Source organism: Chenopodium album, chromosome 6 (genome assembly GCF_948465745.1).
Source record: "Chenopodium album chromosome 6, dcCheAlbu1.1, whole genome shotgun sequence".
Taxonomy (NCBI): domain Eukaryota; kingdom Viridiplantae; phylum Streptophyta; class Magnoliopsida; order Caryophyllales; family Amaranthaceae; genus Chenopodium; species Chenopodium album.
This window is the reverse complement of record NC_137839.1, coordinates 77,367,301-77,383,901: the sequence shown is the minus strand read 5'-3', so window position 1 is coordinate 77,383,901 and position 16,601 is coordinate 77,367,301. Positions and strand designations below refer to the sequence as shown.

The 16,601-nt window shown below is 34.6% G+C and overlaps 2 protein-coding genes across 6 annotated transcripts; both read right to left on the bottom strand.

Moving 5' to 3' along the window:
* Nucleotides 1-3,142: 3,142 nt before the first annotated feature.
* On the bottom strand, nucleotides 3,143-11,482 carry LOC145636431 (F-box/FBD/LRR-repeat protein At5g56420-like). Of its 5 annotated transcripts, none has more exons than XM_081687993.1 (13): nucleotides 11,361-11,482; nucleotides 9,742-10,835; nucleotides 9,502-9,654; nucleotides 8,600-9,386; nucleotides 6,903-7,005; nucleotides 6,466-6,504; nucleotides 6,268-6,361; nucleotides 6,124-6,181; nucleotides 5,859-5,924; nucleotides 4,220-4,318; nucleotides 4,039-4,090; nucleotides 3,830-3,910; nucleotides 3,143-3,375 (listed from the first exon to the last, which is right to left on the bottom strand). In XM_081687993.1, coding segments are annotated over exons 4-8 (252 nt in total). In that variant the 5' UTR covers nucleotides 8,602-9,386; nucleotides 9,502-9,654; nucleotides 9,742-10,835; nucleotides 11,361-11,482; the 3' UTR covers nucleotides 3,143-3,375; nucleotides 3,830-3,910; nucleotides 4,039-4,090; nucleotides 4,220-4,318; nucleotides 5,859-5,924; nucleotides 6,124-6,167. The 5 variants fall into 5 exon arrangements, with proteins under 5 accessions (XP_081544119.1, XP_081544118.1, XP_081544117.1 ...); XM_081687992.1 differs by having other exon boundaries at nucleotides 8,605-9,386; XM_081687991.1 differs by having other exon boundaries at nucleotides 5,859-5,948; nucleotides 6,903-9,386.
* LOC145637333 (F-box/LRR-repeat protein At4g14103-like) lies at nucleotides 9,912-11,237 on the bottom strand. Its single transcript, XM_081688793.1, has 2 exons — nucleotides 11,160-11,237; nucleotides 9,912-10,835 (listed from the first exon to the last, which is right to left on the bottom strand). Exons 1-2 carry the CDS (start codon nucleotides 11,235-11,237, stop codon nucleotides 9,912-9,914), a joined length of 1,002 nt encoding a protein of 333 aa, XP_081544919.1.
* Nucleotides 11,483-16,601: the final 5,119 nt, after the last annotated feature.

Genomic DNA, 16,601 nt, shown 5'->3' with positions numbered 1-16,601 from the left:
AACTTTGAAAATTATAGGTTGCACTTGCTCCTTTTTCCATAGCTCTTCTTCCTCTATTTCCCCCTCGGTCCCTCTATCTCATTATATTCATCTTTCTTTTGACCTCGCTCCCTTTTCTTTCTGGGCCCTTTTTCTCTTCGTCTCCTTCTTTGTCACTCTATCTCTCTTGACCACTTTCTCTCTTTTTCGCTCTATTTCTTTTTTCCTTCGACTATTTTATTTTCAGCTTATTTTCAGTTCAGTTCAACTTCAATAAGTTCAGTTCAGTCTTATCTTAATTTCCTTCTCTCATAAAATATTCAGTTCAGTTCAGCTCCAATAAATTCAGCTCAGCTCAGTTCAGTCAATCAGAACAGGCCCTAATTCCAATTAATATGTTTTTTTTTATCAATTACCAAATTTAATGACTATTCATTATTATATTCATCTATCAATAATTATGTTATAAATTACCTATTTTTTTAGGCTACTTTATTGATCGTGTTTACAAACCAGAATAAATCAAACGGTTTTTTTTAGTCATAACTTTCTTCTGATTCTACACCTTCCGGTACTAACTCTTTTTGGAAGGTTCTTTGGTCTCTCCAGATCCAACCTAAGTGGAAGTTGTTCTTATGGAAACTTCTACACCGCGCGCTTGCGGTCAAGGTGGAACTCAATCATAGAGGAGTTCTAATCCAAGATGTGTTCTGTGATATTTGTTGTTCGGAACCAGAGGTTGCAACACCTATTTAGAATGTGCTATAGTGCACGATCAGTGTGGAGGGGTGGATGCCTAGGCATTCGCTCAGAAGTTAATGGAGACCTTTCTCTCTCAGATTGGATCCAAGATTATATCCGACTTTTTATCAGTCAGGATGGACCTTCTAGTTCTCGCTTAGGTACCTTTGTAGGTACGCTTTGGAGCTTGTAATTATGTTGTAATTCCAGGATCTTTAGGAATGCTTCGGCATCCCGGCCTTTTGATTCTTTGTTTGTGGAGACCATGGAAAATTATTCCATTTTTGTCAACTCGGACGCCGCCCCTACTACACCTAATACGCCGCCGGCAAGTAGTGGGGCTTCTCCTCCACCTGGGTTTTACAGTGCCCAGCTCGCCCTGGATTCCCAGGGGAGTGCTTTACTTTCTCTTCAAATAGATGGCTCTTGGTTCAAAGATTCTCATCAGGCAGGAATGGGATGGTGCTTGGACAATGATGACCCACTTGACAAGCGGATCGGTGGTAGTGGTAACTACGGGTCTACGGGGTTTGCTCCTCAGCTTTACATGCGGAGGCGTTGGCATGCATGTATGGCCTACAGTGGGCTTTTGATCGAGGGTTCCTGTCCCTCACGGTTTTCACTGATTCTTTTAACCTGCTCACCCTGCTTCGCGGGGAGGGGCAAGGTAGTGTTGCTTATATTTGGCTCATTCGGAGGATTTTACATCTTGGTTCTTCCTTCCGGGTTTGTAGTGTTCATAAGGCGGACCGTCATCGCGTCCACAGAGCTCATTTAATCACAGGAGAAGCGGCAGTTAACTCTATTTGCTTTAGTAATAATATATAATTTGCTTGTATCCTTTGTCAAAAAAAAAAAAAAAAAAAAAAAAAAAAAAAAAAAAAACCGAGCAATGAGACAGCCAATAAGGCAATAATACAAGTGCTATTGAAATGACATACATCCCCCTCTTCTACTTGACCACCTCTAAACCTTTTGATTCTTTTATCTTTCATCACTCCCCTATTTTAGGAAGCTATCTCTATGAGCAACCAATGAACAAAGTTCCTTTTGTGCTTACCAACAAGAAACATAAGATTACAGCTAAAACAAACAAATCAACAAAGCTAATAATTGATGGCTTATATGTTATCACTAATCCCGCCCTTGTGGCTCTCTAAACACCAAAAAAAAAATGTTATCACTAATCGAGTACTATTAATTTTTTTTTTTTTTTTGAAAGCACTAGTACTATTAATTTAGTTTAATTCACAAATTAATATTAGTCATCTTGTTCATTCTTACCTGAAGATCAAAATGGTCAAAGTAAGAATTACGACAGGATGCAGAGGCTTAAGCCATGCTCTAATAAAATTGTGGTTGAAGGCATGATAGTGAAATTGAACCTTTACTAAAATATTTCTCTTATAACTAAAAAGAAAATTTGATAATTACCATCAACTATTGTTGCCAAAATTGAAAATATCACCTCAAGTTTTTTTTTTTTATTTATTTATTATTATTATTTTTTATTTTTTAATTTTACCACCTATAGTTTTTTCCAAAAGTTTTCAAATTCCCACCTTTTTGCCGCATGACGTCATCATGGGACCCACACTTTCGTTTTCCCTCTTTCTTCCCTCGATTTCCCCTGTTCTTCTACTCCCTTCTTTCAATTTCATCTCTCAAATTTGATTTCAAATACAAAAATTTCGCAAATTAGGTTATAATTTCTACAATCTAACCTACAATGAACTGAATTGAGTAGTTTAATTAGGGTTTGGGTAATCAATTTGGGGATTTTGCTAAATTCGAAAAGTTAGGGTTTATGAATTCATTAATTGGATGAATAACTTGACAATTAAACATGTAATTAGGGTAAAAACATAATTTAAATGGGTAATTAAACATGTAATTCATTAAATGTTAGTGTTTTCGCCCCAATTACATGTAAAATTAGGGTTTATGAATTCATTAATCACCGCTACCATGTTAGTGTTTTCGCCCCAATTACAAGTTTAAATTATGTTTTTCCCCTAATTACATGTTTAATTGTCCAACTAATTAATTCATAAACCCTAATTTTTTTTAATTGAGCAAAAACCCCCAAATTGATTACCCAAACCCTAATTAAACTACTTAATTCAGTTCGTTGTAGGTTAGATTGTAGCAATTATAACCTAATTTGCAAAATTAAAGATGAAATTGGAAGGAAATCGTGGGAAGAAAGAGGGAAATCGAGGGAAGAGTGAGGGAAAACGAAAGTGTGGGCCCATGATGACGTCATGTCGCACAAAAGGTGAAAATTTGAAAACATTTGGAAAAAACTAGGTGGTAAATTTTTTTTAAAAAAAAAATAAAAATAAATAAAAATAAAAATTCTTGAGGTGGTGTTTTCAATTTTGGCAACAATAGTTGGAGGTAATTATCAAATTTTCCTAACTAAAACAAATATATGTACACATGTATTATCAACTTAACCTCTTAGTGTTGTAAAATTACTTAGAAAAAAATTCAAGCTCAAAATTACAACACAATCTTTTGATTTCATCTGTACATCTTTGCACAATTTAGGTTTTTTTATTAGCTAATGCATGCTTTCACGTACGCTTTTCCCTGCTAATTGTCCATTCTCAGAGCTAGATTGGCAAACAATTAGCTTTTGATAAATTCTTCCTGAAAAGTATAGACAGAAAATTTAAATTAAACATGATTGTTTTCTAAGCAAAGTATAAGAATATACATGACTAATGAAAAAAGAACGACAGAAAGTTCGGGACATGAAAAATGAAATGAATAATTGGATTAGTGCCCGGAGCAATCTGAGCTACCTTGCTATAGGAATCATGATAATGCAACTAAATGTGGTAATTGTGTTAGGATCTAATTAGTTCAGCCTTTGTTGGAGTTGGGTTGAGGGACTAATCTCTGAAATTTCCCAGTGGAAAAAACAACGAAGAACAAACTTGGCATAATTCAGTAGCCTTAACAGGGATTTTAAAAATGTGGCAATATAGAAAATCTGATTCATACTGCAGTTGATACATATCATACAACTACCTGCCCAACGCTAAATTAAATTCTATATTTCATTTACTCTCAAGAAAAATCTATTGAGAGAGATAAATACCTCATTAAGACGCTTAGCGTCTTGCATTTTCTGGAGCATCCAACGATCCTATTCTCAGCTTCTGCAGTTTTTGCTTTCATACTGATCAGGAGAGAGAGTTGAAAATGAGCGAAAAAGATCAAGTTTCAAACTTTATCTACCGAAGAAAATTCAATAATCTAAACCATTACAGTTCATCATTGACAGAAACTAAAGAAGAAACACCTTACCTAGTTACCTCAGCTATAATAAGAGAGAGAAAACTCTGAATACGCTTCAATCCTGCTTAGAATGAATCATAAAGACATACAAGTTACAACTGCAAAAGAAAAGAAAAGAAAAGAAAAGAAAAAAAAAAAAAAAGATTTGAATTGAATTAGGCAAGAGGTATCATTCAGCACTTCGAATTACCTGAACTGGAATAAAAGGTAAAGCTACACCACCAGTAGGAGCATTCCCATCTCCAAAGAGCTGTTGATTACGCTGTATGAGGTTCTGATATCCTACGAACTTCAAGGCAGCAAAAGAATCAGCAAAATAATCACAGAAAACAGGAAAAGAGACTATAAATTACAAAATCTGGCATTTTGAAAGCACATGTTAGCTAATAAGCTAATCAATTGGGCTGTATATAAAGGAATAATTACTTGTTCTTCCAGTTCTCACAAGTATGCATCTTTCTTTTCTATCCTATTTCTCAGCCCAACCAGCTCTATCAGCAAATCTTAAAATGAAACAGCCTGAGAAGCTTACACACAAAAATGTTCTCAAAAGAAAGACCAACTAAAAAAACGTAACTTTCACGCCTTCAACTTTTCAACTAAAAAATATGTTTAAGCCAAAACTACAATGGTGAAGAAATATTCATCTCAGGAATTTGTGAATTTTTTAAGCATGAAGATCATCAACCCACATCCAAGAAAACAGTAGAAACTCCAATCCTTTGAGCTACCCGAATAGATTTGATAACACTTACAACACTTAAAATTCACTTATTATAGCTCATAAATACGAAGTAACTATTATCAACCATGTTGTCAGCATATACATAAATTCTCAAGTCAATGTAATGCTACTTTACATTATTGATCGATAAAGTATGAGTAACCGTTATTCCAATTCTCACTAATAGTCACATCAAAATAGAGAAACTCAAATCAAAACTAAACATGGTTATAACTATAACTACTCACATTAAATCAATTCAACAAACACATAATTATAATTACTATGAGCTTCAAAATCAATCATACCAAATTACTAACAGAAAAGCAACATGGTTAATGTTTTCAATATGTTCTCTAACAGAAGGAATCCTCCTAAGCCCATCATCTTCCTCATCCTCATCTTTATTCTCAACAAACCTTCTCCCTTGCAATCTTTGCTCCAACTCCTCCACATCCACCTCGTCCTCGGCCTCCTCATCAATATCATCCCCACCACGGATCGAAACCAGGGTGGAAGGCGAATTCGATTTCCTAAGAATCACCTCCCTATCAATCCCAAAAACAGCCTCAACTACAGCATTAGTAACAAACCCATTATTATTTTTATCATCATTACAAACTACAGCTTCCAATTATGTTAATATGTGTATAATTTCTCAACAATACCATCTCTCCTAACTCTAAGCTCTTCTGTCAAAAAAAAAAAAAAAAAAAAAAAAAAAACTCTAAGCTCATCTCCATAACCAAAAGATGCTACCTTTATGGCAGTTTCTATATCCCTCAAATATCTACCCCTGAATTTACCAATATTCCTCTAAAATCATCTAAATCCATCTTTATCCCACCAACAGTCCACCACCACTCTCTTTACAACTAACACCCACCAATAATTAGCAATAATCAGATCTAAATAAAAAAAGAAATAAAAAAATCGGCAAAATTTAGGAACTAAAAACATTAATAGAGTAACTTGACAAGATGAAACTGAAACTAACTACGAATATGAGTTTGAAGCTCTTCACAAACCCAGAAACAATGGAACACTCATCTTTTAATCCTTGAACCCGCTTTAATGGAGTTAATAAAATCAGAATTGGGCATACCCCGAATGCAAGCGAGCAAATCGATCAAGAGGTCGACATATCCCGGAGACTTTTGATCAATAATCTCTGTACAAGTAAACACCAATCACTCTGCAGCACAAGTACATCATAATATGACATTTGAAATACATCATTGTGTAGGCAGGGCCAAACGAAAGAAAGAGTCCATCTTTAAGTCTTCAACTACTACAAGAAATATTAATAAATAGAAAATACACAATGATAAGGAAAAGAGAAAAGAGTGATACAGGTAGAGAAAACATACCGTCGCAGGCAAGTTATGGATAAGTACATAACTCATTACAGTAGTCAGCGCAAAAATCCTGTGGAAGAAACATCAGAAAGGCTTTACAAAAACCTACTCATCAATGAATTCCAGATTCAAAGTTAATGAAAGAGCAATATTTACCAGTCATCAATTCATCATAAACATTTGATTTACCAATGCTTTCAAATCCCTCTGTATCAAGGTAAAGTACAGATGTCTTGACACCACCAACCATCTTTTACATAGTGAAATTTCAGGAAAAATAAATAATTCATAGCAAAAATCAATAAATATCATGATATTTCCAAAAGAGTAAAATTCTAATTTAATAAATCATACCTTTGGTTTTAGTATCTCGCATGTGTCCAACCCCAAAAACTTGTTAGAAAATAGTTTTAAAAGTAATTATGATTAGACAAAATTCAAGCTATTATACTTTCACAGCAACTTTTTAAAGTATATAGTATCACAAAATTAGTACATTACTTCCATTACAGAAAGTGACAGAAACTGATTAAGTAGAAAAGGTTTGCCAGATCTATAGGGTCCAATCACCTTAATATATAACCACAATGAAGTAAAGAGAAACACATAAATCTACATATGCAAGAAGCTTAGTATCAATAATCTCTGTACAGGTAATGCTAAAGACAAAATTTTATGTACACCATCTTAATGTAGGTGGAAAAAAAAATCAAAATAGATAAACGAGCAGTATTAGAGAATGGATAGAGGCTAAGTTGAAAGAAATATTCAAAATAACAACATTAGCTTACAGCAACAGCGGAAATTGGTGTTGTTATTCTCTTAATGGCCTCCAATCCCTCCATTGAAAGGCGTAATTTTGTATGACCAGGATCAGGTTCTACAATGGGAAACCTGTATAAAAAGAGACCAATGTCAGTATTGTCATCGCTATGACATTCCTCAATCAACAAGCATATATTCGTATGAAGTGAGCTAACATTAGGCTTAAGAAGACATATATTTTCATGGGGTAAACTATCATCAAACAAAGATCCCCGAAATAACATGCACATCCTACATAAGACATGAATTGTCAACCATGTAGGATAAGGGTAGCACATATCAAAATCTCATGAGCGATACCCTAGTGGTTAGAACTAAAGCAGCTCATTAACAAATAAATCTAATCTTAAAATACTCATATAAAGGGCCAAAAACCCTAATTAAAAATCAGACCTACAAAATCAAAATTCTCACTCCTAAGAAGCAAGGTGGTTTTTCCAGCATTATCGAGACCTAAGAACAAGATCTATGCTTCTTTCGGCCATAATCCAAGTGAAGCAAGAACACCATAAAACCAATAGCCCAAAAACACTGTTTTTCACGACTGAAATTAGGAAACCAACAAGCAAACGAATTGAAACGAAGAAACCTTGGGATTTCAGAAGTAGTTGAAGAAATCAAACAAGAATTTGAAAATTTAAAATACACTATGACTTCAATGACCAGGAAAGAAAGCAATACAATCACAACAATCAAACCAATTTCTCATTATAGAAAGAGTAGTCATTATTCGCATGAATCTCAGCACCTACTCAGTATACTCAAATTATAAATAATGTAGACATAAATGAATAAAGCTTCAGTGCTTCACAAAGCTAATTTCTCATTTGTTCCTAAGTAGCACAGACCTTTTGCCACCATAATGACAAAACAATGCTAGCACACACCAGACAAATTTAGATGGATAAACTGACAATACAAAGGTAGATATAAACAACATTATAGCTTGCAAAAATTTCGCCAAAAACAAGCAACATACTTATCATAACTAATCTAATAGAAATGTCAATTCCTCTATAGCATATCTAGTAAGTAAATTTTGACAGCATAAAAGAGTTAACAATGCCAATATTTATGAGCTTATCAGAATAAACACATGTTTTCTTAAAGTTGAATAAAGAGAATCACATCAGCATTACTACACAAAGTGAAAGCATGATGATCAAATAAGGAAACCAGATAATGCAATGACAGATTACTCAAAATAAAAGCATAGGAAGTACTGATTACATGTTATATAATCATGCAGTTATAATATTATAAGCAAATTAATAATAGATGATGAGGCACTTCATAGCGATTTCTTGTCCCTTTCTCTTTATTTATATCAAGTTTATAATTACTCCTTATCACCATTAATCATGTAATATGGAATAATCAACTATTTGACATCAATTAACTTGTAAATAACCTGTTTCTTTTCATTTCTTATTTCAATATTATCAATACTAACTTTCTTCATTGTCTTTGTATCATCAAAATATAGACAACAGAGATAACCTAAACAATTTGAACATATTATTGAACTAACTTGATTCTCTCTAAACAAAAAATTGATTAGAAGGTATAACAATGAGTGATAAGTAACAAGCAACTAAATACAAATTAAAGAAGAAGAGTACCTCTGAAATGAAAAATAAAGAGACTATATTGGATACATTACATTACATATTTGAACCAAATGCAGTCACCATTGCTATTGCATATGCTTCTCCAAGGTCTCCCCTTTCTTGCTCTTCATCTAACAACCTCGATTTCCTACCGAGTATATAACTTGATCAACCTAATAAACATACATAGATTGAAGACAAAAATGTTTTGGGAATTTGGACAAGCTTATTGTTAAAAAAAAAAAAAAAAAAAAAAAAAAAAAAAAAAAGCAAAGGAGGAAATGTCTCATCAACAATAGAATACGCAGGGGTCCTCTCGTCATCTGACTTGAAACTACACACACAAGAAAACTAAGGGAAGAGAAACACACTTATTAATCCGATCCAAAATAAAAACTTTAGAAATAAAACCAGAAATTAACAGAAACTGAAGATAAAGAAGTTTTATGGAAGGACATAATTAAGATAAATAACAAGTTGACGATATAATTAAGAAGTTTAATGTTGGAGAGCATGATGATGATCAGATCACAATACTTGAATTGAGCAGGTGAGTGAGGCCCTTGGTAAATTCTGTAATGTCCTTTGGAGTTCCACCTTATCTACAATTGGAAAATGTGGATAAAGGCCCTCGAATTGAGATATGAGCAATTCCTCCAAAACTAATGCATGTTTCAGCAGAAACTGGATCAAACCAATTTCTCGTTCATTCCCATAGCAATTCTTAATCACGATTCTTCTGAGATGAAACTTGCAGCACGGAGGAACGATTGCTAGACCTCTCTTGCAAAACTGTTGTTCCAAATGCACCCTCTGCTCTGCAGCACGTTCTATAAGTAACTGCAAAGTACGTGACAGTAATGATAATATTGTTACACCATTGCCTAAGTACATCAGATCACATAAGAGTAGGAATTAATAGATCAGAGTAAAAAGCACAGAATCACCTACGTACCTGTGGAAAAACAAGCGTTTCTAAGACGGGGGAACAGATAAGAAATGCTTCCAGCACCCTTTCCCAACAGTTGTATCCTCTATTACCCAGCTCTAAATATTTCAGATTGCGAAACATGGGCAGTTGATCCTTCAACCCATCAACGTTGAAAGGCTGCAGCCAAATATTTTATATTAATAAGCTAATTAAGCAGTCAATTAGTTTATTTACCAATAGAATAAGAAATTGACACCAACCAACCTTTAAGCACGACCCGAGCAATTTCAAATTGTCAACATTGGTCAAGCACCTCATGATGCCTAGTATTTGTTGACGGCAATCCTGATATGAATGTGCACTCCTTATCAAGTCACAAATATTAATGCTTGCTTGAATCAAACGATCCATGTTTGTAATAGATTGCTGTACTGCTAAATTAGAATTGTAATGAAGATACTCCAATTAGGAGTATCAAGACACAAAAAGTCAGTGTTATCACACTCAACAGTATATATTTTTAACAAAAAAATCCGAAGAGAAGGTGAAGAGATAATAATAGATTGGACATGGTCCAGCAATGCTTCCACCATGAGGTCTTCAAGTAAGGGGCAAGAAGAAACCAGGCTTGACACAAAGCTACCATCCCCATATATATGAGACACGCGGAGGTGGAGCAGTTTCAATAGAGGAAGATGAAAAGTGGTGGAAACTCGATCAACAGGGAGATTGACATCAAGCTTCAACACCTCCAATGTTTGACAAGTGAATATCTCTGGGGGCAACGGATGACCATCATCTGGTTCTCTCACGTGAATGCAAAGGTCGAGCTCCTTAAGGCCACAACAGGTTAAGGGGAGAGAGATCCACGAACAAATGAGCAGGGGTTTTACATCAGGTAAACAATGCTTCGTACACCTATAAACATATCTGCGGACCATGTCTGAACCCACTCCAAGCCTAAACCTGGTGAGATATTGAGATCGGTGTGCTTGGAGAACATTATTGACAAAGGTCACAAAAGAGGGAAACTTGTGAATTTTATTGGGAAAATGCACACAGTGAGATATAGGTGAATCGTCTATGTCGAGGGTGGTGATCAAACACAAGACGCGCATCAGTTTCTTAGACAAGACACAAGTAGCAGCAACATCCTTAGTCGGAAGCAAAGACATTATCCGAATCAACACTTCATCAGGTATATTGCTCAACCTATCAACTACTCGTAGTAGCCTTTTACTATCAGTATTGTCATGTAAGATACTAGTAGTACACGGATTTAACGGCATATCCATATCCGAATCCGAATTTATACTAGGGTTTAGGGCAGTGAATTCCAGAAATATTGAACTCAATCCCTGAAAACAACAAAAGATAGTATCTTTTATCAAGCTTTATTCTAATTATTAATTAATAAATAACACAAATATAACAACCAGACCATCAATTTTTGGGTACAACACGAATTTGAATTGAAATTGATCATGGAAATTGAATTCATATAACAGCCAAGCCAAGCCAGCAACATGAACGGAATCGATTATTAATCTTTTCTCTTTTTTTGAAAGCAAAATCGATTATTAATCTAATATCGCCAACATCCTACGATTGATTGATTCATAATAATTCTAATGATTAATTAATGCATTATACGATTAATATATACATATGTATATAACAACATGACCATGAATTTGAATATGAATTTCAAGCAGGCCCGTCCCTGAGGCAGGGCAGGAGGGAAAGAGCTCTGAATTCATAGTTTTATTCATTAGCAACCAAATTTTATTCATAATTATAGGCCATAGGGATATTTGATTCAATTATCGCTCTCATAATTTTAGAGATATTTGATATGATGATAACAAATACAAACAACTTACCTCAGAAGCTGCTTCAATGGGGGATACAAGAACTAGTTTCAACGGAGAACGCCAACTTCGCTTCAATGGAGAACGTTGAGTGCGCTTCAATGGATATCTCACTAATCTGAGAGAGAGCAATACTACGGAACCCTTATGACTACGGGTGTCAATTCAGATCGGGTCTGATATGGTCGGGTCGAGTTGGGTAAATTTTTAAACTTAAGTCATACTCCCTCCGTTTTTAAATACTTGTTCCACTTTTCTTTTTCGGCTGCTTTTAAATATTTGCTCCATTTTCTCATTTAGTAAGCTTTTACTATATTTAATTTAATTCTCTAGTGGACCCAACAAATATTATATTTTATTAATATCATATTCTTTCTCCTCCACTACTTTTGCTTTTACAATTTTTTATTCTTCTACCAACCCCACTACCTCCATATTTTATTACTTTCTCCAATTTCTCCTAAAACTCCGCGCATGGAGAAATGGAGCAAGTATTTAAAAACGGAGGGAGTACTAAATTGCTATGACCACGCGAGTCCAAATCTGAATCGGATATTTTTTGGATCGATTTGAGTCGGGTGTGCTTTTGACACCTCTAGTTATGACCCGTCAGGGCCCTCACAGTTATAAAAGGGATAGATACATCTAATACTAATAAATAAATAGGTTGAGTCTTTATATGATTGTCCAATTATGGGATAGCAGCCATAGCGCAGACCTTTTAAGGGTTTAGAGTAAACCTGTTTTAAAAAGTACGAAATATGGAGTATTAGTTTAAATTTACACTTTCTTTTCCCAAATACTAGGGTAGCTAACGCGCGCAATGCGCGTGCCATAGCTAGTCATATCCGGTATCTCTTTCGGTTTAACCTTACATCACAAATTTAATGATTGACAATATAATCCATAACCCTTAAAAGCCAAATTCAAGGTTTAAGGTTGCCTTTTTTTTACTTTTGCTTATGAACAGTAAAGTACCGGTTATGCCCTTAATTCATGCCTATTTTTTTTGCTCAAAATCCTTATGAATAGTGATTTGGCATTGTAGACACCTAAAAATGTCTCCCCAAAACCAAACCCGATGATGAACACCTTTCACCGCCATTATTGGTCGGGTTGAGTATTTATTCTTGGAGTGCTTAAACCCATATTTCCATTTCATAAACCAACCCAACTTCTAGCCCATTTCCCCAAACCATGACTTATTTTCCACTTTTCGTGCCTTTAAACCCAAAATAATTCATTTCGTGTCCTTTTAAATCATTCATTTCGTGGCCTTTTTATAAAAACATTTAGTTCAGTTTATTTTGGTCTATAATGTGGGTCCAATGATTGAATAGTTGGATGGGTCCTTAAAAGAGCTTTCCAACGATATATTATAAGCCCAAATCCGAGTTATAACGAATAAGTTATGGCCAAAATATTAAGCCGACCTCAAACCGAACCTAAGCCCACCTTACCTACGACCCAATTATCATGTGGAGGGTCCAAATGATTTAATCCAATTCCTAAACCAATTAGGATTAATTATAAACTTCTATTAGTTTCTAAAAGATCTTAATTATCCGTTTTGAAAAGATAAGATTAAAGAGTTTGAAATTGAATAAAACTTTTCTTTTTGAAAATCCTATTTCTATCCGAATTGAAAGACGTTCAAAGATAGACAGATATTATTTTCGTGCCTCATAGTTTTTATCCAAATTTTATATGGTTGGATAGCCCTTGAAATTATCTTTCCAATGATATATTATAATATCAATTCCGAGCTATAACGGAAAAGATATGAATAAGATATTAAACTCTATCAAAAACTGACACCGTCTCACTATTTCGGCTATATCTTTTGTTCTAAAAAATATTTTAATCTGATTCTAATTGGGTTAAAAAGTAGACTTCAAGAGCTTTCCAACGATATCTTATTCATCTTATTCCAATTTCTGGATCAAAAGATATGATAAAAACAAAATCGCAAAAACTGCTGTCTATCGCAAGAGTTTTAATCCGATTCGAACTCGATCTTTTCTTGATTCTTCGACCCTTTTTTTTCCCTATAAATAGAGGTCATATCACCCCTTTTCCAATGATCAACAAGCTTGATCACAAGTTTATTCTCTTCTCCCTCTTTAGCCTAAACACTAACCTCCCTATTCTTTCATAACACTTCCCTTAAGCACTCCAAAGAGTCCATACTTGACCCGAGGTTCCGTCCTTAAACCAAGGCGTGAAAAGGTAGAATTAACTGAGGGTTTGAACCAAATCAACTATACTTTTAATTTAATTTAATTTCTATTTGATTTATATTTTTATTGAAGTTACTAACAGTTTATTCATGATGTAGCAATTCAAGGAAACGCGGAATGTGAGTAATTAATCACTTAATTACTCTTATTTTTATTCTTATTGCTAGTATCATGATTAGGGTTATTATTATTATTTGATTTGACTAACAATTTATTGTTAAATTGCTTCCAATATTAATGTTTATTCTATTATATTTTTTATGATCACCATATTGCATGTTAAAGGGAATATGTAATTGAAAATCACGCCTAATAAGATAATTTGGACAACCGATTTAGGATCCTTTTTAATCTTGTTGTTTAATCAAGTGATCACAATATTTTAGAATTATATGTTGCATTAATATTAAACCAATTTAGCCTAATAATAGTTTAAAGCAAATTGAATGTTTTGTTTGTATGCCTTTGAGATCGCAGGAATCACTTTTCACTATAAGAATCGAGTAGAGGCCAATACGGGCGAATGTGACTCCATGACTCACTTCGTACCATCATCCCCGATCCTCCTTTCGTGGTTCCGAACCATATGGAGTTAGTAATCTCATGGATTATGAATGGGGTGTAACCTTCACGGGTCAATCGTTGTTGCCTTCGTTGTCCCTTTATCGTGGTTGTCTTTTATGATCCGTAAACGGTTTACAAGTTCCTTAAAAACTTGTTGGCGGCTCCCTACTTTCCTTGTCCCTAATCGTGTCTCTTATCGTATATGTCAATTCCCACTTCCTATGAGTGCCAAGCATATTCACACATGCTTTAACGTAGGCGCACTTCAAATGACGCCTACAATTTGGCGACTCCACTGGGGAGGATTCTTGGTTATTTATCGATTTGAGTGATCGGTATTTAATTAAAAATGAGTGGATGAGACTTGAAAGATTCTTGAATTGTATTCCTGCGATTTAATTGGCATTGTCACATATGCATATGATTTTTTTAGGTTACCTATTTTGCCACAATAGTACGTGTTCTACGTATGTGGCTAGCCCGAGGGATTTATGCTCTATCAACCCGAAAACGCTCATGGCAATAAGGGTTCATCCGAGTTTTTAAATCCACTCAAACCATGGAGTCGAGTTCGATTTCATCACGAACTCGCGGAGCCGCCCGTTGGCATACACCCTCAAGGGAGGCTGCCTTGCTAACGCGTCCAAACTCTTAACCATGGTACCCTTTGACACCCAAAAGCTTGACCATAGTCGAACATAGAACTTGACTTTAGGTTGCGAACTTCATTGCATCATGCGTGACTATATGCTTATGTGTGCATTTTTTTATTGACCTTTTTTTAATAATTTTTTTTCTCTTATCAAACCCTTTTTTTTATTATTAGAGTCGAGCCATAGATTTTTTTTTTTTAATTTTTGAGTCACCCGGATTTTTATTCCCGTATACTGCATAAGAGTTAACTTGTTTTGTTCACACCCGGAGTTCTAGAACGAGTTACGTGTCGTGCCACCTATGGATCTGTAGCCCCGAGTTTTATCTTTGATTTAGAGTTGGTTTCGCCCAAATCGAAGTCACATATCAAAAGTTATAACCGATATACTACAGCCTGTTCAGTTTAGGTGTCTTTTTAGCGTCAACTTTCTTTTTTTTTTATTTATTTATTTATTTTTTCGTGTCAAGCTAGTCTTAGTCAAGTCCTTTAATTCGTGTCAACTCATATAATATAGGATTATAGATTTTTATTTTTATTTATTTATTTTTTATACCCATGAGTCATAACTCTTCAAGAATTCTAGTCATCTTCCTAGTTTCTTGTGATCAATTTTTGTGCTAACCTTAACATGTGTTCTTTGTCTTTGATTGTGGTTGATCTTATTTATGACTAACGATTGTCAAGGGACCATTTTCACCTAGTAAATAGCATAAAAATTAAAATTGGACAAAAGTAAATAGCAGGTAATATGGGATTGCCTTATATACATTGTAGTAATTCTGTTGTAAAATATGTGCTCTTATGTAAATTATGCCCTTGTGTTTTCAAACAATGAGTTACATGGTTGGACGTATTGTCGGACAAGGATCCTTTGGAGTAGTGTTTCGGGTAAACTTGGCAATAACTAATTTAAAGCTTTCATCTTTTGTTTGCAAAAGCAAATAAGCAACATTATTTTAGACTTGAAGCCACCCTATATAACATTACTAATTTACTAATGTTGGGATGTCTAGGCAAGGTGTTTGGAATCGGGTGAAATTGTGGCTATAAAGAAAGTCCTTCAGGATGAGATACAGTGAGCTGCAAACAATGTGCCTTTTGGGTCATCCAAATGTTACCTCTTTGAAGCATTGTTTCTTTTCCACAACTGGGAAGGATGAGCTCTATTTTACTCTGGTGCTTGAGTTTGTCCCTGAAACTGTTCACCGTGTCATCAGACACTACAACAAGATCAATCAGAGAATTCCATTGATATATGTAAAGCTGAGTTTAATCATTTTATAAATTTCAATCATTTTTTATAAATGTTTAATCAATCTCAAATGCCATCTCTCTAGGTCGGATAAGCTTTCTGGAAGAATATCGAACTATTGAAGCTTGTGAAAAGCTTTGCGACATTACTCACTCTTATCTTGGTCCTAATGGTATCCCTCTGTTTTAAAACTGATTTATGATGGAGTTTTTGTTTATTTGCTGAAATTTGATATTTTTGCTGTTTTATTGACTGTTTTTCCAATTATTTTAACTTTGTATATGAACAGATTAACATGGAAGATGGAGAACTTGAATTGAAACTGAAGTGATAAGTAAATAGACATTTTCTGCTCTTTAGGACCTTTTAAACAGCAGCATCAAGCGAGTTTCACGCTTCTCCAAGACCTTTAGTTATGAAGGAAATCAAGAAGATAAGCTAATAGTCGGTAATCTGGATCTCCAAGTCATTGGACGCAAGCTTGAGTTAATGGTGTCCTTGGCAGGTTCTGATTTTTTGAAAAACTGTCTTCTGGGATTTTT